The sequence below is a fragment of the Alligator mississippiensis genome, chromosome 3 (genome assembly GCF_030867095.1).
Source record: "Alligator mississippiensis isolate rAllMis1 chromosome 3, rAllMis1, whole genome shotgun sequence".
Lineage (NCBI taxonomy): Eukaryota > Metazoa > Chordata > Crocodylia > Alligatoridae > Alligator > Alligator mississippiensis.
Window position 1 is genome coordinate 253,118,427 of NC_081826.1, and position 16,380 is coordinate 253,134,806.

The window sequence follows — 16,380 nt, forward strand, 5'->3', positions numbered from 1 at the left end:
GCGTTGAGCTGCCCACCTCCCTGCGCCCGACCACCTTCTAGGCTCCGAGTGCCTCCCTTAGGGTGCCTCACGTCCGGCCAACCCCTTCCCTGGAGCACACCCGCTAGCCTGGGGTTCCCGCTGCCACCATCCAAGGCTCTGGACTCACTTCTGGCTCTGCACACCTTGGAGAACACAGGCCTGATCGTCCAATGGGTACTAGACCCAATACAAGCACTTGGGGCACTTCCCCAAGTCAGGGGCTATTTAGGAAAGTCTCCCTTAGTCCACAGACCTAAGGGGCCTCCTTGGCATAATTTAGACCTACCCCTCAATAAGTCTCCCACACCAGTCACAAGGAGAACTTTATTGATTACAGGGGGTAGGGTGGAAACAGGGTAAAAGGTAGAGCAGTATCATGGAAATATTACAGGAATATCAAAGGAATCCCATAGAGCAAACCAGGGTGGCTGAGGTAGCCGTTTAAACACGCATCTGAGTTACTGTAAGCTAAATATCTAATCGGATCTCTAGTAGCTTACTCACTTGCATTGTCCAGAGGTGGCTGGAGTTTCCTCTGGAGGCAGGGCACTCTTGGAGCATGCGGTGATGAGAAGAGAGCCAGGTTCAGATTCACCTGGATGACCGCATGGCTAATGGCTGCCTTCTTCCTGGCCCGGGCTCTTAAATAACCTCTCTGACCTCAGCAGCCCAGTCCAATCGAAGCTGCCAATACTGGCCACAAGCCAACCAATCTACCAAGCATCCCTGGCTACCTGGGCCCGTGCGCAGGGCCGGGCCTTTCCCCCCTGCCCAGGTGACCAGAGCATCCGCCTCCCAGGCACCAGGCTTTTGTCATGCAGACCAGGTGGGAGATCCCCGCCCTGAGGGATTCAACACCAGCCTCCCAGGCTGGTGGAGACAGATCTCTGGAGACGGGCACTGATGGTGGCATTTCTGCCACACTACCCACCTGTGGTTAGAAAGAAACTTCCTTTATAAGAAACTTGCCTATTATAAGATTTCTTGCCCCTTCCTGTGAAGAAGTCATCACAGTTCAAGACAGGCCACTATTATAGGTGGCTGATATGTGCGAAAGGTACAGCAATTCCCATATTGGAGAGAGAGAGATGTATGATTGTATTTAGAACTAAAAAATTCAGGGAGTCTAGTAGGGCTGTGTGAAACTTTGGTCACTGATTCGATACAGAGGAGATTCAGCCTGTTTCGGCGGCTGAATCTCCGAATCTGAATCTAATCAGGAGACCATTAATCTCTCTGAATCAATTCGGAGAGATTTGACGATTTGGCTATAGACACAGCTTTATATATTTTTTCAATGTACCTTGAGGTACTAGGCACGGCTCTTGAATGCTGAAATGGTGGGGTGGATGGAGCATCCCACGGGACCCCCCCACGCGCTCAGCAGCAGACTCGGAAGTGGACCAGAAGTACTTCTGGCCCACTTCCAGGTCTGCCACAGAGCACACAGGGAACCCTGCTGCTCTCCGGCTTGGTGACTGGTGCCTCCTGGGTCTGGGGGGGCGCACCTGGGGTCCCTCCACAGCCGATCTCTGAGCCAGGGAGGCGTGGGGGGGGTCTCCTGCGTGCTCGGCGGCGGACCTCCCTTGCGCTTCTGTGGGACGCTCCATCCACCCCTCTATCTGTGTTCACAAGCTGCACTGGGTACCTCGACATACATAGAAAAAACACATAAAGCTGTGTCTTTGGTCAAATCGCTGATTCTTAGAATCAGAATAGAATCTTCAGATTCAGCCGAATCAAATCAGGACAGTGATCCAGATTGTCATGACCCAAAGGTCTGATTTTTTTTGTGTGTACTTCGGCACTCGAATTATCCCTGTGGGTTTGCAACTTCGTTGCACGGAGGAGTTCTGCTGCGCAGAGAACCCGCGTGCAAAGGCGTGTTCCCGCCACTTTGCAGCGATCTTTGCAGGGTGCATTTCCCTTTGCAACACAGAAATGCACGGTGCAAAGATTTCCCGCTCGTCGTATGCAAATTTGTGCCCCGCAATTGGCTAGCGCTAAATTATTCACACGTGGCAGCTAGCGATTGGCCTGCTAGCCGTATAAGACGCTTGAGCAGTTTCCGCCCAAGCCGAAGAGGATTCCGCATCCATCTCGTGTGGACTCTGGGTGTGCGCGGCAGGGTAATAGAAACCCTGTGTGTCGCTCAGAGGAGTTTGGTGGCCTGATCCACCGTCCACCTCTTCCCGTCTTCAAACAGAGCCTACTATAGGATATAACGACGAGTTTAATGCGCGCTTGTCCTGGACATCCGGAGTTTGTCTGCGTGGAGCCTAGCAAGCTCCACATGATTGTTCGTGTTCTGTCTACGTGGAGCCTTGCAACCTCCTCGTGTGTTCGTGTTTTCTGTTGTAACCGCAACTCAAGCAAGTTCTCAGCCTACACCACGACCATCTCGGTGTAAGTAAAATAATCTTAAAATCAACCGTTACGTGTCTGTGCCTAATTCTAGCTCGGCGCCTGCCCTCTCCGACCCAGCCTGCCCGGGCTGCCGGCCACAGCCCACGTGCAGAGCGACGAAAGCGACCCGGGGTCAGACCCGGCGCGCACACAGATCAGCTAATTGATCACTGTCCCTCAAATTGAGCCAAATCTGAATTGAGTACTGCCTGCTTCGCACACCCCTAGAGTCTAGGTTATTCCAAAGCTGATGCCTAAATAATTGATTTAAATCTGAGTAACCCTTTTTTAGCTTAACTGTTGTCTGGAGTGGTTGTTGGTATAAATATTGAATCAAAGTGTGCACAAGTGTTTAATATTAAGGTAACAATCCAACACTTGCAGCCTCTGGCCTAACAAAGTAGGCAGAGATTCAGTTAACACAAAGAAAGATCATTGCTGTATTAAGTTACATTTTTCATAATTCAGGCACTTTATTTAGTGTTTGCATAATAATTAGTATTTTTATCCACGAAAATTGGAAAATTGTTTGTATAATTGCACTTTTTGAATTGTATTTGCTTTTCCAGTGAATTATTTTCTTTCAGCAAATTATTGGTATCTGCCACAGAAATATGGAATGGGGAATCACTTGAAACATAATACAGTAGTAGCACTGTAGACCTCACCAGCCTGAAAAATAATTGAAGTGAAGTGAAGAATGTTAACAAGCTCAAATATCATCATCTTCCAAAACTGACATTTAAGCTGATCCACATTCACTCTCCTCCTTTATGTGAAATACAAAAACACAGACATTGTGGGGTAACTAGAAGAAATGTTTAGTGGAGTTTAGCTAAGAAACAGTGGACATGTTATTTTTGTATCAGCTCTTGTATAGCCACATTTGAGCCTGTTTAAAAAATGTGGTTTGTGTAGTGTAAAGATGCTGGGGGTGGGGATAATGAGTTCCTTACTGAATACTAATTGCCTAGGAGTTGTTCAGGGAGACTGTATAAGAATGGAGGATTTGTTGTAAATTAGTCACTAGCTCTATTGTGCATTGCTATGGGGTTAGACCAGTGCTGTAAAGGTGCCAGCTTTACAAAGTCCCTCTGATTCACTGTCTAACTCGGTGACAGTGTGAAGGAGAAAATACTATTCAGACTAAATATTATTTGAAAGAGAGCTCCTCTAATGACTGTATAATCTTTCTTTATAACATTCTAAGCTTCTAGCTCATTTAGACTATTGAGTTAGGTTATCAGTGCTTTTTCAGCTGCAAGATTCAAAGGTCTGCCAAGGTTGTAAATGCTGGTGAGGAACTATTGCTTTGGAGAAATACGTTGTCCAGCAGAATGTTTAGTGTTCTTAGCATCATCTCTAGATTTCTAAATCTTTGGTTTCTAAAGCTCAGACCTTTTAGCCTAAGTTTCCCTGTGTGCAATCTTATTATTAAGATCTGTTCACAGCAGAGAAACAGAGCTTTGAAAAATATTGTAGTAGTTTGTTTACTTTTTTAGACAGATTTTTTTATTCCTAACTCCTATTGTTTTCATTTACAACAAAATGAAAAGGTGAGTTAATGATTCATTGGCACACGATGACCTTTCAAATAGCTGTGGACCATGATGCGGCAGCCCCACTCTGAGCTCTCATATTTTAACTTCCTTGTTTCTGCCCTTTAATATTTACAGCCAAATCTGTCTACATGCCTGGACGCCTGAAGAGAGCAAACATTTACAGCTTTTCCCTCCCCTGTGTTTAGTGGGCAATTTGATCCTGCCTCATCCATTCCCTTATTTTACATCACTTTTAGACTTGACTTGCTATTGAAAGCAACAAAGTGCAGCTTCGAGTATCTGCTGTCTGATCTGTTTATTTAGCAAAAAAGAATGGACTCAGACTCTGATTCACCTTTTAATTACTCTTGGCCTTCCTTACCTAAAATGAGGATTCGAAGAAGGGCACACAAACAAGGTAGAAAAATCTGTCTTCTTTTAAACAACTGTTCCTTACTAGTTCTACCTCCTTTTCAGTATTTTCTTGTTGTTTATATGCAGGTGGACCTAAGCCTGGAACGGACAGATTTTCTTCCTTTTCCTTCAGCCTCAATCTTTCTTGTGTCTTTTTAAAGTTATAAACTCTCAGTCAGTTTAGTAAAAGACAAGGATTTTACCCGAGTTGTACGTGGTAATTTTTTGTTCTTGTTTCTATTTTATTGCCTGCAAAGTAAATTTCTGATTACAAGAGTTCTTTTATGTGGAGAAGTTCTGATGCTAAGAACTTACAAAGCAGCACGGCAGCAACTTCTGTAAACAGCTTCTCGGTACGCATAAGACTACACAAAGTCCTGCAAATTACGTTTGTTTGGAATTAGGGGTTATTTGTAATTTAAGAGTATAGCATTGACAAGTTCTAGGCAGACAGTTATATACTAAAATTGTATCAGTGTGAAGGGAATTTCTTGTTCATAAATTATTAGATAAGGTTAATTGCTTTAATTTACACAAATCATTTTTCAGTAGATACATTCTTTTTGGAGAAGTAATCATTACAAACACTGTAAGCATTCAAATCCTTTCACTGTCATTGTAACAAGGTGGCATTGTAGAGAAGATGATTACCTAGGAAGAAATAATAACTGGAAAGCACTAAGGACAAGTTTGTCATAGTGTTATCATTGAAAATCTTAATGAACTTACTGCATTCAAACAGAAGCAGAGAAAGAAGACGGAATGGAAGTGTCATATTTCCCTATCCTTTCTTAACATTTTTAAAAATCTCTTTCTGAAAGATAAAAATACCCAGAAAACTAAGGTATGTCTTTAGCTGTTGTAAATCAGTAAATGAGGCAATAGAACTAGGTTGAGAATCTGACCTTGAGTTTTAGAGCTCAAAAATATTTATAAAAAGAAAATTTAAACCTGCAAAATGTTGTCTTAATTTTCTACAACAAATTCCTGTGGTTTAGCTAGGTAATCTATGAATTTCTTCCTTCCCAAGAGGTTTTCTTAAAGTATATAGGTTCATTTTATAACGGTGATGAAATGGGCTCGACACTTTCTTTCAGTAGTTTATGATGGCCCATTTTATCTGGAAAAAAGGTCAAGAGGTAAGCCTATACTTCTACATATTTCTTACTGTTCAGCGATCTATTTGTTGCCTTTAGACAGTAAAATCTTTGGAACAGAGACTTGTTATATTTTTTTGGTGCATTGTTCTGTTGCACATCAGGACTGTTATGTATATCAGTGGTACCTTCTCACCTTAATAGGAATGCTTTTCGCATTAATGGTAATAGTATACCAGTATATTCTGCTTTTAAGTGCTGACTAAATCATGTATATGGGAGTTGCCATAGCAAGAATACTCTTCTTGTAGGGTCAAATGTTCTCTGCTTGAATAATTTCTCCTACTCATGGAGGTTGGGGAACAGAAACCCAACCCACTCCCTCAAGCAAAGACTTGCATGCTCCTCGTTGGTAGGGTGAAAATATTATTTTTAAAGGAAATCTAGGACACCCGCACCCCCCAAGTCAACAGCATTGCTGCAGGCAGAGGTAGGCAGACAGGGGTGTGGGGTGCAGTCTGGTGAGGAGGCAGTGGCATGGTATACCAGGTGGTCTCCACCTCCCTGCCAGACAATGCCTTGCACCCCTGTGATTCCAGGACTTCTGTTTTATTTTCATCAACCCACAGGGCAAGTCTATGAAATCTGGGACTGTCCTGCCCAAACTGGTCACCTTACTCATTGGGCTGGAGAAGTGAATGGAGTCTTTCCACAGGAAGACACTGGATTTGTGATTCCTTCCTTATTCCATCCCTGCTCAGCCACCATCATGGTGTTTTGTGCTAGATTATTTGGACCAATTGAAGAGACCCTTTCCGTATATGGAGAGGGTGGCATGCATGCCAAGTTAGCTCCTTTCTCTATAGTGCCCCAGGGCAATCCCTACCTGGGGTTTAAGTGGTGTAAAATGCCTTATACTGGCATCTACATGATGTGTGAATTCCACTCTTGTTGAATAATGGGTTCAGCAGACCGCAGAAGGATGAAGCAGAAGCCACTAACCATTCTGTGAATGTTTGTCTAGGAGTTACAGACTTCATTGCGTCTCTTGCCTCTACTCTCCATTTGTTCCATGGTGATTTTATATAAGGCCCATGAAAGGTTAAAAAAAGAAAAAAAAGAGAGCTTTACTACAGCTATCTTACTGTTACTAGATAACATTTTTGGCAATTTGTTTCTGGTAGCTATTGGTTAAATAGGATTGCTAACTGCCACCACTGTTGCACTAAAAGTCATACACTGACATGTTGTGAATTATAAGCAGGACTTTCCAGTGTGCTGCTACTCTACAGCTTTTTAATTTTAGTAGTAGGAAACTGGCCCAAACAAGTTATATAGCTGTATTTCTGTTTAGTCCATGCTTAGCCAATGCAGCGAATGGTCTTTCATGAAATAAGTATTTTGAGAGTAATGGCCACAGTTTTCAACTTTGGGTGCCTAAGGTTAGGCACTGGGGCTAGAATCCCAAAGGGACTTAAGCATCTAGAGTGGTACTGGATAATACCTTATTTACCAGAATCCAAGGCGACTCTGAACTTAAGACCACACCCCAATAATTTGATCCTGTACATGGAAAAGTTTATACATTTGTTTTTATTTTCCATGTATCAAAACTGATTATTGGAGGGTTATCTTTAATTTGTCCCTCCTGCTGCAGTGGGGAAACCAGAGGCACAGGGGCAGATGATTGGAGCGGGGGGAAGCAGGTTGTATGGGAGGCAGTGGTGGGCGAGCTGATGATAGGGGTGAGGTCAAGCAGCCTGCCTTTTGCCCTCCCAACATCTTGCCCCCTGTCACTTGCTCGCCTTGTTGCCTGCCCCCTGTCTGCTCCCCCAGCACCTATCCTACCTCCTTGCTACTTGCCACCCCTATGTCTATACCCCCTAGTGCCTGCCCCCTACTCCTGACTCCTGCTGCCTGCCCTCCTACTGCCTGTGCCTCCCTGTCTACCCTTTACAGCTTCTGCCTCCCCCTTACCCTCCACTCTGGCATGGCTTTGGCCCCACTCCAGTCTGGTTTCTCTCACCCCAGCCTGGCTTGGTATAAGTGGCAGTAGTAGTGCAGAAGTGGTGGGGAGGGGAGCTGAAGAGAGGGGCAGGGGTGGTGAGAGTGGGCAGCTGCTGCAGCTTTGACCCCAGTTCTAACCCTGGCCCCAGGTAGGGGCTGAAGCTGCAGCCACAGCAGCTACCTGCCCCCCTCTTTCCCCTGCCTCATGCTTGAATCCAAGACATGTTAAATGGGGGAAAAAACCTTATCTTTGATTTGAGTAAATGGGGTAAGTGCCTAAGTTTAAAACTGTGATTTTCAAAGCTTCCTCTCAGGTGCTTGCTAACCTTGCAGATCCTAAGTTTTCCATATTAGGTTCCTGGGGACCTTTGAGATTCTGCATCTGTTCCTGCTGAGATGCATCTCAGTTTCATGCCTCCCCATCTATCTCATGGCTTATTCCTATCAGGATCTGCATACTAGCTGCCCTTGACTTTTGCCCCTTGAGGGCCTGATCCAATAGGCATGCTCTGATCACATCTGACTTCAAGCTTCACACAAAACATGGTAGCCAAGGCTGTCATTCAAAGACAGTGTGTTACAGTGGGGGTGTCTTTCTCCCTTTCATTAAATAGCTCAGTGGTTGTAGCATTCCCATGGAAGTGGGAAACCTAAGTTGTTCTTCTCTCCTTTGAAGGATTCAACTTGCATCTTCTGCTTCTCAGGATAGGGTCTTTATTATCAAGCTAGAAACTACCTGGAGATGAAGGAGGGGTTTAGGCTGTAGCCGTGTTGGTCTAAGGACATAGGCAGACAAGGTTCCTTGGGTGAATTTGATATCTTTTATTAGACCAACCCAAATGGTTGGAGAATAGTTATTAAGCAAGCTTTCGGGTTCAAAAACCCTTCGTCAGGCTAAGGAAGCTTCAGCAGTTGGTGTGTGCTCTTCCTGGATGGAATGAAAAGTAAACAAGCCAGGGGCTGGGCTGCTTCAGTTAAAATGTTTCTACTTTGCATGGCATAATTCAAGTTCTATTTGGATTCACTGAGGAAGAGAAGAAAGCATGATTGTCGAACCTAGTGATTAGAGCAGTTGCCTTGACCACTTATAAAAAAAAAAAACCCTTGAAGAAGGAACTAGAATGGTGGTGTCCCTCCTCCCCATCATGAGTGCCTTAACCATTAAGCTAAACAGTCTTCCTTTCCCTGCCCTAGAAACCATCAGGTCTTTTCTGTAAAGTGGAAGAACTGATGCAGGAAGTGGTGAGAGTACCCTTATCCTAGAATAGGGCATTCTTCTGTGATGAGAGTTTAGATCCCCTTTGGCAGAGAAGCAAAATTAAATTTGGGTCTCCTGCATCCTGGCTTAGAGCTACTACCTTCTCCACCAAACAAATTTAAAAAAAGAAATAGGAGTGACAGCTCCTCCTCCTCTTCCTTTTTTAAATTTTTATTTATTTATTTATTTATTTTTAAGAAGTGGCTAGGGTGCCTTGCTCCAGAAGAGGGTTCAGTGCTGTGAATCCCAAGGGCAGGCAGGTGCCCCCTGCAACTCAGAATTAGGTGTTCAGGTCCTGGAGAGAGGCTGGGATTAAGGCATGAACCCTTCTCTTCAGCATTTCCTATTGTTTACCTTGGTGACTTCATACTCAGCATCCTGCTTTTGTGATTCCCATTCTCAAGTGTAACATTCCCTGTGCATTATATAGGAAGCTAAGACTTCTCACTCATGGTTGGGGCTTCCATCCTGGGATCCAGGGGTCTGAGAGAGAGGCATTGAGATGCATATCATTCCATGTCTCTCTATAGGTCTACAGTCTCAATTTAGCAAGGGTTTTAAGTATGTTTAACTTTAAGCAGGTGATTAAGAGAAGTCAACCTAGTTTTTAGATTTATGGGATTAAAATTATGTATGGATTTAAGTAGGGACCAGATTTTCAAAAAAACCAAATCATTTCATTTAGGCATTTAGTTCAAAGCCAACTCCTTTTGAAAATCTGACTGCATTGGGAAGCTGGAAAGTTTTGGACATGTGATTCAAAATCCAGATGTCCAAAAATGAATTGAGATGCTCAGGTTTAAGCATTTAGGTTTGCAAATTTTGACTAATGTGTTTAATTGCCTAACTTTCTCTTTGCTTCATAGTTCTCATACTTCTAGTTGTACATTAATCCATAGTCACGTTGCTGGAGGTAATTCTTGTGTGCTGTCTGAAAGCTATTTATTGTATCTAGAGAAGAGAATTAGTAATTTTTTCCTGGCTTCCAGTCTACGTACATTGATATACTTTTTGTCTTCTCTGTATGCTCTCATAAAGCTTCCTGATCTAAGTCTTGACTTGAGTGGAAAAAATTTTCCGCATTGCTCTGTACTCTCTGTTTTCCAAAGCAGGTCATTCCAGGCTGTAGGTTTCCTTCTGCCAGCATAGATCATGTTTTAAATTATCATTATTGTGCAGCTGGGTTCTTACAAGCTGAGCAACATTTGTGGAGCTTCCCTATATGCTAAAATGTGCATCTGAAAGCATATATCTGATGAAAGTTTGATGTGCCAGAAGATGCAGTTAGATGATGTCTTGTGTTTCCAGATAATACTTATTGTTTTCTACACATTTGGGCATTATCAATCCCTGCATCCAGGAACATGCTGTTTTGTTTATGACCTAAATAACAGTAATGTTCTTTACTGTCATTTAAATCCTCATTTGCCATGTTAATGGCATTGATCTATGTGTCTTTTAATAGAGCCAATTAGATATGTTCTTTTATATTAACTTTCTGTTCATGGTAATGTTATGGTACGTGTTTAAATAGCATTTGATGTTGTCAGTTTGAGGAATCTAGGCAGCTCTGTTTGAAAACTGGGTTAAAAAACAGGGCCTTAACTAATCCTAGGTTTTGAATCAGAGTCAAACTCTTCTGGACAAACATGTTAGAACCTGGTCAAACAACCTTTAGATAGGTAAAATTGTGTGGGACCAATTTGACAGTGTTGTAAATGCTGCCTGATGGGTTTTCACTGGTGGATGTTGACTTCAAGGAGATAGAAATCTGTGGTGGCAGAAAATGCACCAAGGAACCATGTTGCAGCTGCATATAAAATTGCAACTCTAGTTGTGAGGAAGGAGGCTGTAAGAAGGACAGAATAGTCTAAAACATTTAAATGTATGGCTGGGAGGACCTGGAAACAGCACCATTTGTGTGACTTACTTCAGCAACTTCCACCTTTTAAAATTTCCCTACTGGAGGAAGCAGTAGTTCTACTTAATAGAATCCCCAGTGGTGGTCAGAGACAGAAACACCATCTGCCTTAGAGTTAACTCATCCCTCAAATGCCATGGCCCTGTGGCACAAGGCTTGCTACACTTTATATATAATATGCCCACCCCTGCTTTGCTGAAATCCTGCCTCTTCAAGTGAAATAAAAGCATTGCTTGAGTAGGTAGGTATTCCAGAGGTATATCTTATTGAAGAGCAGTCCTACCTGTTAATAATAATTCTAATTTTCAGTTACATAAAGGTTTGTGCTATAGTAACAGTGGCAACTGATTAGTAACATATTAGACTAGAATCTGTTTTCTTTTGAATCAGTGGGAGTTTTGCCATTGATTTTTGTAGATTCAAGATCAAGAGCATTGTATGAATTGCAACTGCTTGCACCCCAGGCTGAATGCAGAGTAGCTGTAGGAATTTTGTGTATAATGTGTGTTGCATTTCCAATGGTTTTATCACTTTTTAAACTGTTCTGGCCTTTCCAGTAGAAATAAGTTACTAATACAGTCAATGTATAATTAATAACATGGTCATGTGAATTCAGCAAAGTCCTGGTATACTCTTCTTGTTACAAAATTGGTTCAGTCTAGTTGTGCCTTCATGCACGTATGAAACCTGGAGAGGTTCTGTTTTTGGAAGACTTGTAGTATGATATTGTACTAGAAATTCCAAAATTTACTAAGGCTTATGTGCTGATTAAGAGCCCAGTAGAATATTTAGAGACTTTGTTTTAAAATAAACAAAATGATACACCACCAAAAAACACATGACACTTGACATCTTCTAAAATTCTATTAATAAAGATTTAGGGAGTCAAAATACCACAGATAATCACATGCCTTAATATTTGCGACAGTTCTCTTTGGACATTCCTGTGCCAGTTTATTTCTCCTTAAAGTGGTATTAAAATTGTTTAGTACTACTGTATGTTGTATAAAAACCCCAAAGTATAATAGATTTGTCTGGTTTGGGATGTATAATGCATAGCTCAGTTGATTTATTTTATTGCCAGGCCCTCAGCAATGAGGACTGTTACTAGTCAAGAAACTATTTCAGTAAGATTTGGCTCTGATTTATGCATTGATTCAAAAAGGTCTGCTACCTGGACACATATTCAGAGCCATATGTCAACTCCATCTGGTCTAGCTCTGTGACTGAGTACTGTTCTTGTCAACCACAATCTAAATGTTTACGTTCTAGAGGAGGAGCATTTCTTGGAAGGTAATGTGTATGCAAGAAGCTGTGCAGGGCCTGATTTTTTTTTTTCTTCTTTTTTTCTTTTTGACCCTTGGTTCAGGATCAGCATTGGATCTGTTTGTTTGCCATGAAAATGTACTTAGTCAAATAACTTTCCCTCATTATTTTAGCTGCCAAGATCGGACAAAGTGCTGGGATTGCTGTGAATATATATACTGTAATTTAAAGACAGGGAGTTAAAGCTCTTGACAGATTTAAAGAATTGAAGGTTTAGTCATTTTCAAGATGGCAGGCACTGAAACCATGCTGAAATTCAAGCAGGAGAGAGAAAAAGTGGTAATATAAAGGATTTTATTTTAATGATCTGATATCCCACAAACTTGCCTGTGTTAGAAACCATGTAGCTTGTAATGTATCATTTATAAATTGGACTTCCCAAATGTTGGTTGGTATAAGTTTTTGTTCTTAATTCTCATGGGTTTGTGAGGTATCAGATCTTTGAATTTATATGAAATCTACACTTGTTCCTGGTGTTGCATTGCTTATTTTGGGTCTTGTCCAGAACTTAAAAAGCAAGCCCCAGACCTTAGTAAGTGCAATTTCCACTTACTGCCATCACTTTTCTTGGTGTATTCTCATGCCTTGTTCACTGTGACATTCATACAGTATCTTCTGAATGTAGTCCTGTTGTTTCCTTTGATTTTTTTTTCCCCCCACAGCCTGCATCCCTGAATCTGTAGTCTACATGAACTAAGAGGGATTTTTCTTATAGCTCTTCATGCCTGATAAATCTGGGTCAAACCTCAGTTTCACGATCATTGTTAATTTTTACCAGTTTAAAAATCTGCAAGCTTTTTTTTAGTTATTAGTGTAAAATTGGCCTGAATTGCAGCTAACTGCAAGGGGGAACTTCTCATTTCACATTTTAAAACAGGGAAATCAGGCTTATTTAGCCTGACTGCCCATCCTGCCTGAAACTGAATAGACTGACACATATTTGACCCCAGCAGTCTTTCCTGCCCAGAGCAGGAGGGCTGGACCTGTTGATCTCATGAGGTTCCTTCCAGCCCTAAACTTCTGTGAATCTGTGAACTTGATTCAGCAATCAGGTGCTGAATGTACAGATTTGACTAATAGTTTGTATTATCTAATGAATCAGAAAGGTTTGCACAGTTGTGGATTTGTATGTGAGCTCTTTGCTCAGAAACAACTAAAAAAGGAAAGGTGTCTCCAGAACATATTGAAAATACTTCATAACTAGACAGGATTTTGCTGCTGTACTATAATAACAGAACATGGAGGCCACTATATGTAATTGTCTGCAACATTCAGATCTGTGGATATGAGCCAAAAGTGTGTGTGTGATAGCTGCTATATTTTACTAATCCTCTATTCATTTTTAATAATGAAATCACACTAAGTTTAGACATCACATACCCCTATTTCTTACAAGTTTTTTCCATATTTGAATTTGTATAATAGAATGATAGAACATCTTCAAAATCAGAAACATTCTTTCAGTGTAATAAACCTGTATTCAATTATGTAATGCCTTATCACACAAGATTTCAGTTGTTGAATGTAATCATGTACATCTCATCCCAGTCTTGACATCATGCAAAAGGGCCAAAATCTGGAAGCCATGCACTGCTTAACTGGCTGACCTGCACACTAGGAATTTCGCTGGGGAAATGACGGAATCCTTTCCACAGAACACAGGATGACAGTGACTGCTATAATAAAGTCTCTGTCCCAGTGCCTTCATCTGCAAAAATGGTGCTAATAATAAGAATGTAGGAGCTGTACTGGGCCAGACCAGCTGTCTGTCTAGCCCAGTATACTATCCCTGACAATGGAAAGGGGTGGAAGCTTTAGAGGGAGAACATTGACCAGGGTATATCTAGACAGATCTATGCCCTCCTTGTCATCCTTACCCTCTTTGGCATCCACCGTAATGTAGAGATGGCAGAGGATACATCTGTGACTGGGTGTGTCTACACAAGACACTAGTGTGCAGTAGTTACTGCACATTTATTTAGTATTTGTTATAATAAAGTACTAAATAAATGCGCAGCAACCAGAGTTTACTGCTCAGTAGCACTGGCAAACACCTTTTAAGTGCTGCTAATTCACAGTAGCCTAATAATACTGCTCAGTAGCTTATTAACACTGTTGGTGCTATGATGTGCTACTGCGCAGTATTATTCAGTTACTGCACAGTTAGCATCTCGTGTAGATGCATCCACTGTTCTGCTTAATAGATCTATTGTCCCTGAAATTGTCTAGTCTCTCTTTGAACCTGACTGTACTATCTGCCTCAGCAACCTCCTATGGTAATGGGTTTCATATAATATTTTCTTGTAAGTGAAATCTGAAAATATGGAAGATTTATGATGTCCGCAGGATAATGTGTACAGGCAGGTTAACCACTGTTAATCCTTACTTACTATAGATTGAACATTAATCTATTACTGCATACCAATGCGCACAGAATACAGAAATGTACTCTTTAATGTTTTGGACTTGTAATAGGGTCTATAAAATTTGGTACTTAATGACTAAGCTTAGTAATATTTATGACAAAATGGACAAAAGATACTGAAATGATTCAAAAAAACAACTTATGTTCCCATGCTTCCCCCCATCTAGGACAACGACATATTAGACACGATGTCCTCAAGAGATCCACAGTTCCACCTTTCTTTGCTGCAGCAAGACTTTCTGCCATGCTGAGTGGAAGTGATGAGGTGTATGCAAACTGCATGGTTGTAGATCAAGTAAGATAGTCTAAGCTTGTACTTTTAAATACACTATTTGAGTTTTATTATTATCACTGGTACAGCCTTCCAGTTATTTATTTTTGTGAGCTCTGGGTACATGCATAGAACAGCAGCAATTGGGCGCCCTTTGCTACTTAGTTTGCTACTCAACTCACTTACTAAACCCTTCAAATAAAAAGGTATATAAAAATTCTTCTGTGACCTATGTAAATAATTAGGGTTTTCATTTAGCAGTCACATATTAGAAATAAGAATTAATACAGCCTTAATTATCTATAGTTCCAGGTATCCTAATTTTTCTGTTATCTAACATGGAAGGAAGTCCCCTTTCCTGATGTTTGCCAGCTAAAAAGTCCCTCACTTACCAGTTCATCAGTCAATTATTTATTTGTTTTATTGGGTTTATATACCACCCTTCCCAAGTAAGGCTCAGGGGTGCTTATAGAAAATAAGTTATAAAACAAAAAGTGTAGAAGAAAACAAAATAACAAACAAGTAGAATATCAAAAAGGAAAATATAAAAACAACCCCCTTAACAATATCCTAGCTTAGCCTTGCATGTTAAACACCTGCCCAAATAGTAAGGCCTTACAGAGCTTCTGGAAGATCTTCAGGCTTGACCTCTGGTGGGTCTCAAGTGGGGAAGAGAGTTTCAGAGCTGTGAAAAGACTGCTGAGAAACAACCTCCCACGTATTTTTGCCAAGGAAACTAGTCTTAGTGAGGGTACTTGCAGGAAGATGCTCTTGACTGACATTAGTGATTGTAACGGGGCATAAAGAAGAAGGTGGTTCCTTAGGTATGTAGGTCCCAGCCCATTTAGGACCATATAGGTCATAATCAGCACCTTGAATTCAACCTAGAAAGCTGTTGGAAACCAGTGCAGAATCTGGAGCACTTGAAAGACAGATGTACACAAAGTGGTGTTCTGTTAGTATGACAGCATGCCAGAAGTTTGGCATTTTTTTCAGATGTGATGTAAAACTGGAGTCCTGTCCAGTAGGGATGTGCAAAGCTTTGGTCGCTGATTTGATTTGGTGGGGATTTGACCTGATTCGGTGGACAGATCTCTTAATCTAATCAGGAGACCCTTTAATCTCTCCAAATCAAATCGGAACCATCCAAATTGATTTAGAGAGATTCGGAAAGATTTGATGATTTGGACATAGACACAGCTTTAAATGTTTTTTCTACATACCTCGAGGTACCAGGTGGCTCATGAATGCTGAGATGCTGGGGCAGATGGAGCGTTGCACAGGAGCGCGGGGGGCTCCTCAGTGCACTTGGTAGCAGACCTGGAAGTGGACCAGAAGCACTTCCAGTCCACTTCAAGGTCTGCCAGGAAGTGTGCAAGGGCTCCTGCCCCACCCCCACCCCAGGCTAGGCAACTGGTGACTTTTAGGTCTGTGGGGGCTAAAATATCAGTAGTTCTTTGGCTGTTTTACTAAGAGAAGCAAAAATAGGTTTGAAAACCTGCAAAATTGGACTGGATGCAAGTCCAGGAATGGTAGAACTTCAGCCTTTGGAGACTATTGCAGTCCTTTTTTTCCACTTGATTATATGTACTTTTTCCAGATGCATTTTACTTCAGCCAGGTTGGTCTACACATCTCTTTGGGCGCCTTTACACATGCTCTGAGAGTAGTGGTGGTGTGGGGGGGAGATGCAC

General features: G+C 41.7%; 1 protein-coding gene across 7 annotated transcripts in view; it reads left to right on the forward strand.

Moving 5' to 3' along the window:
* Window positions 1–16,380, forward strand: part of ARHGEF28 (Rho guanine nucleotide exchange factor 28) — a 232,915-nt gene that overhangs the window by 136,404 nt on the left and 80,131 nt on the right. For 5 of the 7 annotated variants that reach the window (XM_019482597.2, XM_059725095.1, XM_059725094.1 and 2 more), the window contains one exon: window positions 14,584–14,711. In XM_019482597.2, the coding sequence (XP_019338142.2) occupies window positions 14,584–14,711 (128 nt within the window). Of the gene's footprint in view, window positions 1–4,124; window positions 4,387–14,583; window positions 14,712–16,380 lie in introns of those variants that run through there. The other 2 variants (XM_019482623.2, XM_019482625.2) reach the window with 2 other exon arrangements.